General features: G+C 39.7%; 1 protein-coding gene across 1 annotated transcript; it reads left to right on the plus strand.

Moving 5' to 3' along the window:
* Positions 1–3,105: 3,105 nt before the first annotated feature.
* On the plus strand, positions 3,106–13,026 carry LOC307073114 (cytochrome P450 2K1-like; the record flags this gene model as incomplete). The annotated part of the gene is made up of 9 exons (XM_079732817.1): positions 3,106–3,312; positions 4,217–4,379; positions 6,679–6,828; positions 6,936–7,096; positions 9,191–9,370; positions 9,455–9,596; positions 11,702–11,886; positions 12,601–12,742; positions 12,845–13,026. The coding sequence occupies 9 exons, from the start codon at positions 3,106–3,108 to the stop codon at positions 13,024–13,026; spliced, it is 1,512 nt and encodes a 503-aa protein (XP_079588943.1).
* Positions 13,027–18,797: the final 5,771 nt, after the last annotated feature.

Below are 18,797 nucleotides of genomic sequence, written 5' to 3' on the forward strand. Positions count from 1 at the left end.
GTACACCACATCACACTTCATTGCATTATTGTAACTAGTATTATAATGCATATCATTTATTTGTATTTATGTTTATCTTTCTGTGTTATGTGCTACTCAACCATGTAAATTATCCCTTGGGGGGGGGGGGGGGATAAAGTGTGTTAGAATTGAATTGATATTGAATACGTGCAAACCTTGAGATAACGTGTTTTCATTTTCGAACAAAGCTATCCTGCTATGAGGCGGGATAGCTAAAGCTCGTTCTTGGGAACGAGTCAAAGGTGTTGTATTTGACATGGACTTGAGGGCCTCCAGGCCCATAGCTAATGCTGATGAACAAGAACATCCCCATGTTGTGGCACGTGCTCTGTGTTGTTGTGTTGCCCGACAGCCAAGCCTTTTGTCATCAAGATCTGCAGTGGTTTCACTTGTTTGTCAAGAACACAATGTTCTTGGTATGTGCCAACAAGTTTGAAGGAGTAAACAAATGTACTGTACCTAATCATGAAATTAACCTTGATGTGTCAGCAGAGATTAAGGAAACATGCTGAATCAAAATGCACGGTTGTCCCACCGCAATGCCACGGCGGTATCTTCTTGGAAATTTCCGTTGCAAGTCGTAACGTTTGTTATGGTTTTGGCCCTTGTTTTATGATTCACCATTCTAGGAATAGACCAATCAGCTGAGAAGGAGCCAACGCTCCTCGATACAGAGAGCCTAAGTCCCGCCCCTTCCGGATGACCACCATTTTGGAAAGATATGTTTAGTGGTCAACGGCGAGAGACGGATAATGTTTGGATCCCATTTGATGTGTGCCATGAACTACACTTGCGAAGTTGTTCAATTATAAGAGCAATAGTAGAGTATAATAATTACAAATGCATAAGAGACCTAAGAGTATATAGGAACAGGAAGATGTGTCATTAGAAAGGGAACAGTTGCGTGATAGCGGGACCCGCAGTCGCTGGTTAAAACTGGTAATCAGGTTTCTGTATTAACTGTTTAAGAATAATAGGTAATCTGAATTTATAACAATTAGGCAAATTTATTTGAGTAAACTACATACAATTACGTTAACCTTTGTGCATGGGGTATATTGGTCATAAGGAACAAGGGCGTAGGAACCGGGGGGGACGGAGGGGACGTGTCCCCTCCAATATTGGAGACAGGCACATTTGTCCCACCTAAAAATTATACCGGGGGGAGAAAAATATTTTATTTTATTTTGAAAGCTCAACACAGCGTCTTGTCACCGCTTCTTATTCTAAAAAACTGGATGATTGAGCGTGCAATTAAATAATTGATTTGATATTTATCAGTTCATTACTGCCATTCAAAATATGTTTTCCTTTACATTTACAAATGTATCTTTTTAGTAGAATAAAATAAATTTGTGAATTTTTTCAGTGTAGTTAATTTATGAAATATTTCTGTTCAAACCATTAACGGATCTGTCAGGTTTCCGATATGTGTCCCCCCCAATGTTAAACTCATTCCTACGCCCCTGATAAGGAAGCAGAGATCCTCTTGTGCATTCTTCTACTTGATGAGAATACAGGAACTCTGTCCTTTAAGTAAAAATTATTTGATTTGATCATTGACAATTATAATGTGGGGAGACGTATCAGGGCCTGATCAGTTGGACCCCTTGACCCTTGACCCACCAAGGGTGTCAGTGAAAAGGCATACTCAACAAATGGCAGTTTAGAGACACAAAACTGCCATTTCAATACCGGATGCCAACCAGTGTGCCTTGAGGCAAGCTGTACCATGCAATACTGCCACTACGATCAAGTCAGCCGTCATTCGTTTATCCGCGTCAAGCCAGCCGTCACACAAATCTTCGTGCGCTTCTACTCTAAACAGCCTTTGTGTGGTATCTCGCAACGTTTTCAAAATAAAAGCCTTCACCTAGGTTTGTGTTTGTGTGGATCGCTGCGATCGCTACCAGATCGGCGTGAAAACGTCCAAAACAAACAATGGTGTTCAAAGGACCAAGTATGCACGTGAGGTTTTCATTGGACATTTTATCCGAAACTATACATAAAAATCCCATGGTTCCTTGTGTACAAATAGCAAAGGGGGGTGCCATCTGCGCGCATGCTGTAGATGTCTATGCAATACAGCAAAGCGCAACTTAACCTACAGTCTACCAAGCTCCATGTTGTGAATGTTAAAATGTTGGTTTGTCTGTTGTTTTTCTGTTTTATTGTACTCTGTATGTTATAAAAGCAACGATGCACTGTGCCCAAGACAAATTTCCCCACGGGGACAATAAAGTTCAATCTAACCTAACCTAACCAGATGCACAACCTGAAACACAACTACCCCGAACACAACCAGACACACAACCAGCCAAAACACAACCAATCAGAGGCTTTGAGTGATCCTCTGCTATATAAGTTTAAAGCAGAGGGTCAACCTGACACACATTCCCTGCACACACAACCAGACACACAAACACACAAACACTCCACACACAACCAGATACACAACCAGACACATATCCCCCGCACACACAACCAGACACTCAAACACTCCACACACAACCATATACACAACCAGACACACATCCCCCCTCACACACAACCAGACACACCAGCACTCCACACACAGCCAGACACACTCCCACTCCACACACAACCAGACACACAACCAGATACACAACCAGACACATATCCCCCGCACACACAAGCAGACACACAACCAGACACACTCCCACCCCACACACAACCAGACACATATCCCCCGCACACACAAACACTCCACACACAACCAGATACACAACCAGACACACATCCACCGCACACATCCGTCGCCAACTCATCAATCATTACAGTGACTGGTATAGAGGTGGAGAATGTTCGAGTTCGGTTATAAGTTGATACTTGGCCAAAGGCCTAACACCCACGGTACACAGAGTAAAACAAACATAGCCAGGTACTGGGGCTGCAGACATGCACGGACACAGTGTTCCCTTTGCCCTCTGTGGTAACCAGAGCATAAAACATTTTAACCCCTTAAAATCCTTAAGGGGGGTAAGGGGTGGAGACGTGATGGCCCACTTAAGGGACCAAGCATGAACTATTGTCTCAAACCAGTCAGTCAAGCTTGGAGGCAGTATGTCTGTTTTAGAAGGCCTGGTCTTTGTCCAGACTCCTGGTTGTGTCCTCACGTGGACAGTTCTACTGCTGCTACTCCTCTACTTACTCTCCTCCAGGCCGGGTTTCCAAGTCCACCACAAGGAGCCTCCAGGACCCAAAGGACTGCCTCTTCTTGGAAACCTGCTGCAGTTGGATCTGAAAAGGCCCCACAACACCCTGATAGAGGTAGGTTTGTCCCGTTAAAGTGGAAGCCCAACAGTTCCTCAAAACAGCCAGCATGAACTATGAAAGGCCCCATGTTATTGAACATATCCAAAACCCTCTGCAAGTTTCTGACCGAGTGTGGGGCCGCGGATTGTGCGATTATAAAGGTACAGAGCACAGGAGCCCCATGTGGCTCCCACACACGCTAGGAGTCTAAAGTTAAAGTATAAATGTTATGCTATCACTGTATGGGCTTTTCATTATCACCACATTAATTCTCAACCATTATTATTATACTGTGGAATGAATATTTATACAATATATATAACATCATATTTGCGAGATAATTCAATGTCACTGTCTGTGTTTTAAAGATTGTAAATTATTTATAAATGGTTTGAATGTTTTTGTCCTGACATTTTTATGCAACTTTTGGTGTCAGTTTATATTCCGTTAAATGGATGTGTATAGGGATTAATCCATAACATGACTTTATGAAAAGAAAGTCATCATGACTTATAATTATTATTTAAAAAAATATATATATATTAAAATAAATGTTTGGCCTGATAAGCCCTTTGAGACGTTAATGGTGGTTAAGGGCTATAAAAAATGGAATTGAATTATTTATTATTAAAAAAAATAAAAAGTAAAAAAAGTTAAAGTTATATTATCTTATAAATTTATTGTGTCGTTATGGGTTTGGTTTTAGATAAGCCCAAATGGGCATATATTGCACCTCCACATGCACTTTCCGTCTTTAAAACAATCTATTAGTTATTTATTTGCATAATTAAATTGAACAACAATCTAGTTGTTCAATTTAATTATGGACCAATCCACAATTTCTCTGCAGATCCATTCATACATTGTTCACAATTATATTCTATATGTTCTATTTATATTGACTTTACTACAACTACAGTTCTCCAAGAAATACGGATCGGTGTTCACAGTTTATTTTGGACCCAAGAAAGCGGTTGTCCTGGCTGGGTACAAAACAGTCAAACAGGCTCTGGTGGACCATGCCAATGAATTTGGAGACAGATACATAAGCTGTGTTTCTGAAGACGTCAACCAACAACATGGTATAGCATTGGCAGAAAACAAGGGATGTTGGGGGGGGGACACTGGTGTATAACACTATTTAACATTGAATGTGGCCCCTGATCAATTTAAGTGGGCCCCTTGTTTTTTGTTATTTTGAGTGATCAACTTGGTGGAACATTTACCATTTGTGTTGGGAGTAACGCGTTACAGTAACAATATTACTTTTTTGGGTAACGAAGTAAAGTAACGCATTACATTCAAAATATCGGTAGCTACACTACTTTACTAAACTATAACGCGCTTTCCTGCGTTACACAAGCCGTGTTTGCTTGTGTTTTCAAGTCTAAATCGAGTCGCAAGTCATGCGTAATTTTGTCAAGTCGAGTCTGAAGTCATCAAAATCATGACCCGAGTCTGACTCGAGTCCAAGTCATGTAACTCGAGTCCACATTACATTTACATTTACATTTAGGGCATTTAGCAGACGCTTTTATCCAAAGCGACTTACAATAAGTGCATTTGTTACAATAAGTACATTTTTCATAAGAAGTGAAACAATATATCGCTGTCGGTACAGTAAAGACGTTCATAGAACCAAGTGCAAGTATTACCACATGTCTGGTAATTAGCTACATGGGTATGCCGTCTTTCAGAACCTTTCATTACCGGCGCTAAAGAGACAAAAGTGCATCCTCATTGTACCCAGCATTTCTGAAAATGCACTTCCGAGTGCGTCTCTGTCCACAGCACATTTCAAACCAAACTGACGCCCATGTCAGTAGGCCTGCCCCGACGTGAGTCAGGCATGACGATTGGTCTTTCCTTTACTTCTCAAACTACGTTACAATTGCATGTTCATCAGCCCGATTTTCAAATTTTCTCCGGGGAGAAACCCCCCAACCCCCGTTTTAAAAGGACTCTAACTTCTGGGCTACAGCCCCGAATGTTTTCAATTGCTAGCGACAATCCTGATCCAGGGCATAAAACGACTGGGACCAGAAAATAATTAGTTTCTCTCCATTGACTCCATTCATATTTTTCGATCTCATAGGTCCCATGGGCTCTACCGGAAAGGGCGTGACTTCGCCACTCTATAAAGTAGCAGCATGTCTCACCGCCGCTTAAGTGCAGGACAAATCCGGTGTCAAATGGATCTGGGATATGTTTAATATGATAACGAGTTGGGATGTTCGTTTGGGAGCAAAGAGACGCATGTATACGCATTCTTAAGTTGGCTGTTTTTAGCCGATTCTACCGAAACGCTATAAACTTTGAACGATGGGGGCATGTGTTATGGTAAAAACTAAATAGCTATTTTAAACCACTTAGGCTAGAAGTAAGGCTAGAAGTAGCCAGACACTTCTTTGGTAGTATAATAAGGGTCTTTACATATAAAACGAGGCATTGATAACTTTGAAAGTGTACAGATTGTTTATTAAAAAGGACATTTTATACACACAATACCATCACTAGTTCACCCGTCGAAGCCATCTTGTTTTTAAGACTCGATAAGAAGATTGGCGAATACAGAGCTTGCGTGTTGTTGACGGACGGCACAATCTCTGTTCGTCAATGCATATACATGCGCCTTTTTGCTCCCAAACGAACATCCCAACTCGTTATTATACTAAACATATCCCAGATCCATTTCACACCGGATTTGTCCTTTAAGTGCATTTCTGTTTTAATTGTATGGGATAAAGTGACCTTTTTATATTTTTCATTGACCATTATTTTAGTTCACATGTTTCCCAAAGCCTGTGTTTTGAAACTTGTGTTCTGCTACTGATTGACCTCACTATAGCCTCCTTTATCCTGTGGATTTTAGTGAGGCATTTCTTTGTGCAGACAGGGATATTGTTCTTTCATATGGTTTTATATGCTATTTTGTATAGATTTATACAATAAACACTAAGTGATGATAGGGCTATGATGTTTGTCCATGTATCTACAGTAAATTAAGAAACGGGAAAGTAAAGTAATATGTAGTGAAGTTACTTTTCAAATGCAGCAACTAGTAAAGTAATCTCATTACAATTTACAGCAGCAACTAGTAATAAGTAACTCGTTACTTTTTTTGAGTAACTACCCCAACTCTGATAGTACTATTCGTTCAATAGCACTGGACAGTATTTCAAATGACTCAAGCGCTGACTCAAAATTGTTGTGATTGTTGTTGATTAATATTAATTAGCATTTTATTATTTTAAAAAAGCCAAAATTGTTTGCTAGTTTTCCTACAGCATTTTTTTTCACATTTCCATCACATGCTACACTTCCTATGATATCAAGGACATAATATATAAAGGTATGTTGACTGTTGAATTTGTTTCTCAGGGATTCTAGCTTCAAATGGAGATAATTGGAAAGAGATGAGGCGCTTTGCCCTTTCTAACCTCAGAGATTATGGGATGGGCAAGAAAACAGCAGAGGAGAAAATCCTAGAAGAATGCCACTATTTGATAGAGGTGTTTGAGAAGCACAAAGGTAAATGTATCATGCCCTTTTAACCTGACAATTGTCCTTTGATGTTACCTAAAAGGGTGTCCATGGAATGTTCTTGTTTAATTCATGTTTACAATCTTACCTTACAGGACAGCCATTTGACACATCAAAACCGATGAACCTGGCTGTTTCCAATATAATCTCATCTATTGTGTTTGGTAGCAGATTTGAATACAGCGACCCACAGTTTAACAAAATGGTGAAAAGATCAAATGAGTCTTTGCGCATTATGGGCACTGCCTCAATACAGGTAAGCATTGCGAAATTAGCCATAGGTCCAGAATTGTAAATTAATATGTTTAATAAAGAATTAAGGAATTGAGTGGCGACTTCAATGCAATATACTTTACAGAGGTTTTTTTGTATTCTTAAAGGGGTCCTATTATGCTTTTCCGTTTTTTCCTTCTCCTATTGCGCTTTACATATGTTTTTGGGTATATAAATGGTTGGCAAAGCTACAATACCACAAAATTCCCACAAGGTGAAGTAAATGACTACCGCAAATCACTGTTACCGAGCTGCCTAGAAACGGCTCGTTGGGATTCTCTCCGCGGCTTCCTTTTACCTCCGGTACGTGGTGACGTAAGCATGTACTTTTGCTGGGAGTCAATGGGAGCGCTTCATCAATCACCTTTTGCTGCGTTCCTGGACACGCTGGGGTCGGGGGGAATGGATCAGAGTGCAAAACAGAGTTTGAGTAGAGAAGTAGATGGACAGAAAGACATACTATTCATAAATTCTATATATAAATTCTATGTATATTATTTAAAAAAATAATAGTTGGCTTGGTAAGGCCCCGTAGCTCGCGGCCTAATAGTTTTATTCTGTTTTTCTTTTAATGGCAAATTGATTCAAATCACATAATATTAGAAGTATAATATTGCTTTGGTTTTGTTTAGAAGGAGCTTACAGCCAAAATTACTTAATCTTCATCTGTTGTGTGCCTCACAGGTCCATAATCACACTTGGCTCATTCGTTTTAGAACCTAATAAATCAATAAGACAAAATAACTACTGTGTAAAGTCACCTTGACATCACAGAGTACAACATGACTGCATAGGACAATACAGATTCAGGAAGCAACATCTGTTTTCCAGTCATACTTTTATTGATTTTTTTTTTAAATCACTGATTAGTTCTACATAACAATGATTGTTATACAGTAAATAGATGACTGACAACAGTGAACAGGGGAGATTTCTCGTTACTGGTATTGCTGAAGTAACATCTATTCGAGTAGGATTGTTATTTACAAAAAATGGTATCACTGATGACTTCACATAACAAACATGGTACAGTTGGCTAGTACTACAGCAAACAGGTGAGGAGAATGGTGAGATTACTTGTTTTCCATTACAAGTGGACTTGCATTACCATTAATATATGATAGAGATGATCTAAACATGCAACATAGTTACTAGAAGTTACCTATAAGGTTTTGTGGTGATAGTGGTATGCTACTCATCTTCTGAGGATGTTATATGTATATATATATATATATATATATATATATATATATATATATATATATATCATAACATCCGCCGAAGTTGATAGATATATGACATGAGATTGTTCTCAACAAAAGGTATAGCTTAGCCTAAAGCTCATCAGTTTTACCTTTGGGATTTCTCTACAGCAGACGTTTTCCACTTCGTTGGGCATAGTGGCACAATTCCCACAGGTGCACCTAGGTAGTGGAGATGTTATAAGTTAGAACGGTGTATTTTGACGGACAAAAATAGTCCACAATATGCCATGTCGGGACATAAAAAGCTTGTTACGGACGCTTGAATAGTACGAGTAGTCTACCAGCCGCAAGCTTAGTCAGAAAAGCTACGCTAAATACATGATAAATGGCGTGTGTGTATAATAGCATAAACAAAAACTTCCCACTGTGAAATGTCCTGGTCCATTCTACGACTAACATCGCACTCGTCATTAGCGTCGTCAGCTCTATTATCGCTTTGGGGGTCCGACTCAGGCTCAAATTGGTAAGGTACTGAAGCCATAGTAGACAGAGTGACAGAGCGCCTGAAGAGACGTCAGCACCAAGATTCTAAATGCCTCAAAATTCTAAGCAACATGGTGTTTCACATAGGGGTTGTAATACATTAATAAAATAATGTGCTGGACAACCCTTTATTGTTGTAAATCAATTCTATGAGGTCAAACAAATTAAATAATAAACAGTTAAAAAGGGCGTAATAGGGCCCCTTTAAGTTAGAGGCCAGTTGGATTGTGATGTTTAATACGTGTGTAGTTCATATATTAAATGTGTATATTGTGTATTTTTATGAGTAAACTGTTTTCTTTTTTCTATTTTTTCTATTGCACTGAAAGTTGTACAACTGTTTTCCCTGGATGGGAAAATGGACAAAGAATCTCAAACTCCTGAAGAATAATTTTGAAGTTCAGTACAATCATTTCAGGGACTTAATCCATCAACTGAAAATCTCCCTAAACCCAGAGATGTGCAGGTGTCTCATTGACTCATTTCTGATCCGTAAACAGAAGGATGAGGTAAGCGTGATGAGCAACACGAAGTTGTGTAGAGCCACATTACGTATACATTGGAGTGACAGTATGGTCTCTACTTGAACACAGGACTCCTGTGTAAAAGACCCTCTTTACCATGAGATGAATCTGATTACTGTTGTCGGCAACCTTTTTGCTGCTGGTACTGATACCACAGGAGCATCACTTAGATGGGCTCTGCTTTTCATGGCCAAGTATCCACAAATTCAGGGTGAGAAAGACATTCATGTTGTTTTATTTACTTGCTGAATTATTGTAAGGTGTCAGGTGTCAAATCTATTGTTTTTGCCAATTTTGGCCACCAATGGGTCAGACTTGCAACATTTCAAAAGGACAAATCTCACGCCCAATTTACCCAATACTCCCAGATTTGGGTTAGATGATGCACCTTCTCAAGCACTCCAACTTTAACACTCTAAACTCTAACCAACTAAACTGCTTTTCACATCCCAAGCCAAATGCCAATTCAAGCCAATCCAACTCTTAATAGAATAAAAGGTATCGGAAATGTTCTGAAAGTCCAAACTGTATGGTCTCCAGGGACTCAAACGTAAATTACTCAAACGCCACATTGACAGGAAAAACACATATATCCTAAACAGTAAATCCTGTTCATGCCAAATTTGGGTCCCATGTCTATGGAACCCAGCCGTGTGGACAGCATAACATAAGCCACATTATCCTCATGGGTATAATACCACTATATGCCCAAACAGCCTAGGTTCCTAGCCCAAAAGTCTGATTTGAGCAAAACCAACATTGGGACAGTTGAGGGTCAAGGCTCTAATTGATCTAGTGAGATGAAGGCGATTCTAATAACAATTTTGCCGCCAGAGGCCCAAAGGTGTCCGATGAGCTTCAAGGAGCCAGGAGGGGTTAACTTTAGACAATCATCATCAAACTTGATGTACGGAAAGGCAGATGGGCGCTACAGTCATCAGATGACCGGTGCACCTTAAATTCAGCCATATCCTAAAGACTGTCATCAAAAGGCATGCATTGTATATCATATGTTGCTTCTTCTCATAGCCTGAAAATATCCAAAGCCAATTGTTTTTTACAATTATTATTATAACAATTTCTGCAATGTGGACGTGTCAATAAACTCATACCAAAAATGTACATCAAATTAGCTTTATTAGATTCTCTGAAGGGTAATTAGTAACCACTATCAATGGGAGTAGTCATTGCTCCACCCATTTTGAACTGTATCTACTTTTTTGGACTTTCCCCTGTTCTTCTCATTGGTATAAGCATGTCTGTTCCAGAGGTTTGTGGTTCGATTCCGTTCTATACCTCGCCCTATGAATTTCAATATTTCAGATTACCCCCATGTCCTCTATTCTTTAGGTTGACCTTAAATATGTTTAGGCTTCATTTTATTTATTTTAAAAATATGTTATTATTCCGCCATATACCGTAGTTTGTCATGTTTCTCTGGCCCACTTGCAAACAAAATATCTGAAAATAGGAGCTAATTTAACCAAGTCACCAATGGGTAAAAGTTTGCGCCAGAACACGCCTCCTCCATTTGCTGAGCCGTCCCTTTGGGCGGCTCAGCAAAAGCATAGGGCCCTATCTTGCATAGGGCCCTATGCAAGATAGGGCCCTATGTGTCGATTCCCATCGGGTAAATAATATGAGCAAACTGAATGTCCATGTTGTACTACTGAGTAAAGGTCTACTATTTCTGGCGCTGACCTCCAAAAGTCATGGTTTGGTTGGATGGGCTGAATGGGCATGTCTACATTGAAGCTCCTTCCAGAGTTGTGTTAGAAGAAACAAAACAAAAACAAAATCATTGCCAATGATTGACCACCTCCAGCAGTAGGGATGCTTTGGCTTGGGGGAACCACCTCACACTGTGCTGAATGAGTTGACGGAGGATTGAGTTTCAACTATGGCTCTATAAAATCCAGCAGTAGCCTCACTGAATTCACCAATTCCTAATTTTTTTTCTCCAAATTCAGGCCAGGCTGCGTGGTTCACGCCGGTTATTGCTGCTAGCAGCCATATTTATTACAATTATTTGCTGTGTTGCTGGAATTAAACATATTAATTACTCTGACGTTATGACCAAACAAATTACTTTGTTCGGTCATAAAAGTAAGGCTAACCAAGTGTACATTTGGAACCTTGTTAATTTTTAACGACTTTGTTTAAATTATATGAATTCATAAATGAATACACCTGAAACAGTACTTTAGTTGAATATATATATATATATATATTTTATACTAATAAACTGTAACTATTAGCTGTTGAAGACTGAGCACCAAAATGATGTCTGTGGTTTTGTTTGTGCACATCCCCTAGTTCAGGTCCAGGAGGAGCTGAGAAGAGAGACAGGGAGTCGTCAGGTCAGGGTAGAGGACAGGAAGAAGCTGCCCTACACTAATGCCGTCATCCATGAAACCCAGAGACTGGCTAGCATTCTCCCTGTGGCCCTTCCTCATGTCACAACTCAAGATGTCAACTTGCAGGGATTCTTCATCAGAAAGGTTAGACTAAACTCAATAAATGTGGCTTGACCATTCTATTTTTCATAAAAAAGGGGGACATGAATCTTAATCTTCACACAAGATGCATTCAGAGCTTATTTTACTTAAGTAACTTGTATGTGGCCTCTTCAACACTATTTGAATCTTGCTGGAATCTATTCAAGTCTGTAGCCCAAGCCTGTTCTGCTTGATATGCGCAAGCACATTCGGGTTTTTACCACACCCATCGTCTTGTGAGATGAAGATGGTCTGATGGCAATGGGTGTTGTTCACAATAGGTTTTCTCTGCAAATCAGCCTGGCCTGGCTCTTCCCTTTGAAGAACTATAAAAAGTCGTAGTGATTGACAGTCCAAATCAAAGATTACCTACGAATTAACAACAACAAAAATTACATTTTAAAATCAAAAATAGACTGAATAACGATTGTGGTGGAAATTCTTTGAACTGTAATGACAGCATAACTCGGAATGAACTTAAGATTTTATTGTAAAAAAAAAGGAAAAATTACAAAAAAAGGATAATTTGATGACAATGAGATTGTCATCAATAACAAATACAGGCTTGTTATTGTAATATGATAATAAATCCTACAGACTCAACTTAAATTTAATGAATAGGTATTTATCAATTTAAAACGTTATAATTTAATTTATATTTGATGCTAGTCCGAACTAATTGCTGACTCATGACTTGTGTTGTCTCTGTGTTGCCAGGGGACCACTGTGTATCCACTACTGACATCTGTCCTTCATGATGACAGTGAATGGGAAACCCCGAGCACATTCAACCCTGCACACTTCCTAGACAAGCAGGGGAGATTTGTTAAGAGAGACGCATTCATGCCTTTTTCTGCTGGTATGATTAACCCATTCATATTCACAATACAGTACAACTCTTCTTTTCAAATGAATTGGATGAATATAAAAATGAACGCGTTGCATTTGTATTGTCTACAAGGTCGCCGGGCGTGTCCGGGTGAGGGTCTGGCCAGGATGGAGCTCTTCCTCTTCCTCACCTCCCTCCTGAAACGCTTCAGTTTCACTCCTCCACCCGGGGTGACGGAGCTGGATCTGACCCCATCAGTGGGCTTCACCCTCAATCCGCCACTCCACCGGTTGTGTGCTGTCAGTCATGTCTAACCTGTTCCTGTGGTGGCATCACCATGCTAAATTGTTGGATGAAATGGGAAATAATTGTAGGCAGGTGTTTGTTTTTGTAGTTCATAATTTGCTTTGTGTGTCTGAGGAACAGTTACTATACATAGAAATGAACATGTATTTTCAAAGAAGAATTTAATTAAAATCTAGATGGAATGTTTCCTTAGTATATAATAAAATGGATTAAAAAAATCCTTACTTGCTTAATTACCCTTACTGAATATCTAATGACAAAATACTGGATTTAAGAAGTAAGATTAATCTTAATATAACAAGAACAAATTTCTCATTCCAGAAATAAGAAGCTATATTTTGACAGTGTTGGTTTGAAGAGGTTAGAGCTCTGCAGAGAAACGTCAAATAAAATAAAAATGTATGTTCTCTACATTGTGAATGAATGCAATCGGTATTCCAGCCAGGGGATGGCAATATGTTATATACCTACTCTTTTTCTTATAATATCTTCATTATGAGCACTGACACAATATTTTAACACACAGTGCAAAAAAAATAGTCCCCCTCCTCCATTTCCCTACTCCTATGTAATATCTACATACATACATGCATACATTGTGTCTTAGGGCCCTATTTTAATGGTCTGAAACGAAAGTGAGAAGCGCAAAAACTGAAGTAGCTCTGTGGGAGGGTTTCTGCCGCTGTTGCTATTATACCGGCAGATAAATTAACGCAAATCTTAAAATCTAAAATATTTAGATTTTTAATCTAAAACGCACTTTACATCAACTCAATGACCTCAAAGTGCTACAATGCACATAAAAAGATAAATACAACATAAAAGACTAACTAGATTAAAATGAAAAATAACAGAGAAAAAAAATCATTTAAAATAGCAGTTTAGCCAAAGGCTTTTCTAAAAAGATGGGTTTGTAGGCCTTTTTTAAAAAGAATCCACAGTCTGCGGGGCCCTTAGATGGTCAGGGAGAGCGTTCCACAGACTGGGTGCAGCTGAGCCGAAGGCGCGATCGCCAATAGTTCGGAGCCTTGTCCTCGGAAGCTGGAGGAGGTTGACCTGTCCAGAGCGGAGATGGCGTGAGGAGGAATGGGGGGTGATGAGTTCTTAGAGGTATAGGGGAGCAGTGCCATGGAGGCACTGGTGGGACAGAAGGGAAATCTTGAATTCGATCCTGTACTGGACAGGAAGCCGGTGGAGGTATTTGAGGATGGTTGTGATATGGTGGTACTTCCGCACCCCCATCAGGATCCTGGCAGCAAAATTCTGGATGTACTGCAGCCACTGGAAGTTCTTGCTGGGGAACCTGATGAGGAGTGTGTTGCAGTAGTCCAGCCTGGAGGAGACAAAGGCGTGGACAAGTTTTTCGGAATTGGGGAGAGTGAGTGTGGGGCGGAGTTTTGCAATGTTCCTGAGGTGGAAGGAGGTTTTGCAAAGATGTTGAATGTGGGCCTCAAAGGTCAGGTGAGGGTCCATTCTGACACCGAGCTTAGTGACTATGGATGAGAGGTGGATGTCGTGGCCGGAGAAGCTGATGTTGGTGATAGTGGATGACCGGGTCTAGTGTGGAGTGCAAACAAGAATGGCTTCCGTTTTTGAGCCATTGAGCTGCAGGAAGTTAGCCGCCATCCACACCTTGATCTCCTCCAGGCAGGTGGAAATGTGGATAGGGCTGCAGAGGGGTTTGGGTTTGTTTTTATGCAGAGTCGGGTGTCATCAGCGTAGCAGTGGAAAGATGTTCCATGCCGGCTGATGACACGACCAAGGGGGAGCATGTATAGCGTGAAGAGGGTGGGGCCAAGGACTGATCCTTGAGGGACACCACAAGTGACAGAGTGCGTGTACGATTTAGCATCACCCAGTGATACATACTCTGTTCTGTCCGAGAGATGTGATGTGAACCATATATGCGGTCCTGGGGCCACAGCTGTGGGTCTATTTAATGATATATGGCAATACATTAACAAACATTGTTTCTTACTAGTATTGTATACATTATCGTTATCAACTTTTGTTCATAGTATGCATGTGTCCCCCCATTAATATACATTGCCATGGACTGTATTATTATACGTTACGTGTTTACTTTGCGTGTGTTTAAACAGACACACGCGCGCCAAGCATCACTGTCATTTAAAAGTTACTCGCGGTAAAACTATGTTTCCTCACGATCAAATACTCATCAATCCTAAAAGTCATGGTCTTGTACACGATGTCTGTGTCAAGAAAATATGTGTTTTCTGTACGGTGTTTGCAGATGCATTGATTTAAATTTACAACTTATTACCGCTGTATCAGCTGTTCTTTCCAAAATAATTTAACCAACGTTATCATTTACCCTAAAACGAGATTTTGTTTTGGAAGGCTGCGATATACTTTGCTCGAGTTTATTATTGTTAGGTGAGTGCTGCATGCAGTGCTCAACTATTGTCCTACTTAAGTTTTATTCTTTCTTTCTTCTTTCTTATTCTCTACAAAGTTTGGGACCTATCTCCTTCCTCAAACTTTCACCTAGAGACTCCATTCCAATTTTAAAATGTTCGTATTAGCTCAGATTCTTTTTAATATTTAATACTTTTTAAGATATTCTTCTTTTACAATACTATTTTTTACAATGGAAGTCAATGGGAGGACGGCAGAGCCGTCTGCCCATTCTCTGACACTTACTACTTCAGACTTCGTAACTTGACCAATATTTTATCGTTAACCTTCGTTCAAAGGTTCAACAAATCAACACACTTGCGTATCTTCAATAATTTGAAAATAGAATTTCTATCACTTTATACTTTTCTCAAAATCACAGTTTAAGTTCCATGCCGGCTTGTTTTCAGTTGGTCTCATTGATTTACGCTGAGGTTACGCAGCTTGCCCACTGTATCAGTCCGTCAACGGACGACGGAAGGCTTGTCTGACGGATGGGGTAGTGGTATTTGCCGACGGAGCCATGATCTGATTGGCTGACGGATCCATCGCAGCCTGAAAAGTTAAAATTTTCTCAACTTCTGAACGCAAGAGATGAATGCAAAGTCAATGAGATCCGTCAACGGACGGATGCAGTGGGCAAGGGTTGTTAAGGCCCATTCACACCCTACGGTAAATACGGATAGAAACCCTTTCGTCCGGTCCTGGTGGTCGTTTTGTCCGTCAGTGGGTCCGTCGCCTCTGAGCTTACGAATCCGGAGTGCTCCGGGAGAAACGGAGCAATACCAACGGAAATCGAGGCGGCAGTATAGAGTCGGAAGTCCAACCATTTGCGAAAATAGAGAGTAGTATAATATCTGAGATGTATATATATATTGTATTTAACGTTTTATACTTATATTATACTATATACCTGAACTTTTTATTTTATTTTTCACCTGCTTTGGCAATGAGTTATAACTGGTTATTTAAAAATGGCGCAACATTTTGAAGAGAGAATCTGCGGGTTGGTGAGGGGTGTCACATGACACCGCCGCGTAGGCCTGCACTTTTTGCGCCTTTTTTTTGCCGATTTCGGATGACACAAAGCAAAATCATCTCCTCTACAGATGGCATGTTTGCGATTGTCGATGCCGGTAATATGCGACAGTCACTGCCCTCTAGAGGATGTATTGCGTAACATCCATAACAACGCTGAAACCGGACGGAGGTATGAAGGGTAGTCCCGGAGACGTTTGGTACGGACGGACGAATTTCGTCCGGATCCGGAGGTATGAATCAGCCTTTAGAGCGCGAGGATGTGCAGGCAGTGTTGCCAGATTGGGCAGTTTTTCTCGCTCAATTGGACTATTGTTTACAACGTTCACAACTTTTAATAACGTTGGGCTGAGAAATTAGCATAAGGCGATTACATACAATTTCGGCTATTTCAGATTCTTCAGTTCAATTCCTTTTGCATTTCTGCATGTTTAGCAATGCTTTGCGCTTTTCATTCAGCTGTCAATTTATTTGTTTGCAACCATTTACTTTTTTTAAAATGGTGTGCATGTACATTGTTTACCCCATATAGACTTTTGAACTCTGTTCAAATCTCTTCACTTGATTTAAGCCATTTAACGTTTCTTCATGTCTTAATCTATGTGGCTTTATTAAAAAATATTTTCAACCTCACTTTGTACTACAGCACTCACCGCATTTTCTGCAGGAAATGCATTTTCTAGTTATTATTATTTTAACGCATGGCATAGCAAACTACAGTGTTCATTCATGCAGCCCCTATGGAAAAAAATAATTCCACAATCCACATGCTATTTCTATGCAGTTTCATATGAACAGTCACATATGAACATTCTTTGACATCATAATATTTCAATTAGGCTAATTGTTTGCATGTTCGTGCTGTGTATAGCCTACGTAAGCTTATGTTACAGTTCCGAGGCACGTCAAAATAGCAACACCAACTGCGCTGTAGGGCATTTAAACCAGGATTTTCCAGTTAGTGGCGCAATTGCAAAATCGATCTGTAAGATAGCACCATGCATCATTTTTCGCCGACACGCCTCTCAGGGCGCAAGTGTAGTGGCGCAAATTTGCTGCGGGGGAAAATCAGCTTTGCGCCGGGTGCAAGGTTAGCAATGATACATCCGTCTGTGTAGAACGTAAATTGCGCTGGGTGCAAGATAGGGCCCTTGGTGTCATAAAGTCCTTGTGAGGTTGCCATAATCTTGAGGTCTACCTTTGATACTGTAGTGAATTTTATCCAATGGTAAGTAAGAGTTCATTAACAGTGATGGAGGATCTGTGGATTTCTAGAATATGGCTATGCATTTTCTGGCTGCTATTCGTGCCAAGTCATTGTACTTTTTATTGTAATTGTTTCAATTGTACCGAGGAGGCATGGACGAGATAAGGAAGGAATATGAGATTGTAAGCACCCAGACATAGTATTTAGAACAGAGTTCCAGAATTTTGGTATTTTTTCACAGGTCCAGAAAATATGGAAAATCACCATCTTCAATTGAGCTAATTTATGTCTTAAGTTGTACGAGCATTTATTTTCTTACAGATATATGACCTTTATGCATTATCTATTTGAGTCTGAAGGTCATTTTTAAATGACCCAAAAAATCTGGAGAAAAATATTGTTCATTGTAAGGGACTTTGACATAGATTTACTCCGTAAAATTTATACCGTAAAAGTACAACATAGTTGCTAGTAGTCAAGAAAATATCTTACTTGATATCTTTAAAGTCTGTATTTGCACTTTAAAATAGCTAAAATAAAACTATTATTTTGTTTAAAATAATGCATTTCACACGTTTACCCTTGTTTATTTATACCCTATACCGCCGCCTAGAGGTTCATTGGTGGAACTCCTGGTGGGGTGAAATGGTTTCTGCAAAGATGGGACTGGCCTGTAAAGTAATGGAGCTCGGACGACCCCGAGTCCCGACCTTTGTCTTACTCATCAGAATTTAGATTTACATACTTGCAAGATCAAATTATAGTCATCCACTGTGATCCTACAAAATAAAAATAATAACTTTCAATTTAAAGCAAAATATTGATTGTTAAAATATTTAAACCATGTGAGAAACATGTGAACAGCAATGAAGCCCACTTGCTTTGCCCATAGGGCCAAAAGGAAAAATGGAAAAACAAACAGGAATAACTAATTGCAATGATTTTAACCCAGTGATATAATTTTAAAATTGCTTTTAAAGTCATACATAACAGAAGCAGTTATAATTTGATGTCACAACTAGAAATTTTAATTATACACAGAAATGAGGTGCATCAGATATATTTACATCGAGAGGGCTTTTGGTTTGAAACTTTACAGAATGTCTTAAAACTTAC

Source organism: Pollachius pollachius (assembly GCF_949987615.1).
Source record: "Pollachius pollachius genome assembly, chromosome: 1".
Taxonomy (NCBI): domain Eukaryota; kingdom Metazoa; phylum Chordata; class Actinopteri; order Gadiformes; family Gadidae; genus Pollachius; species Pollachius pollachius.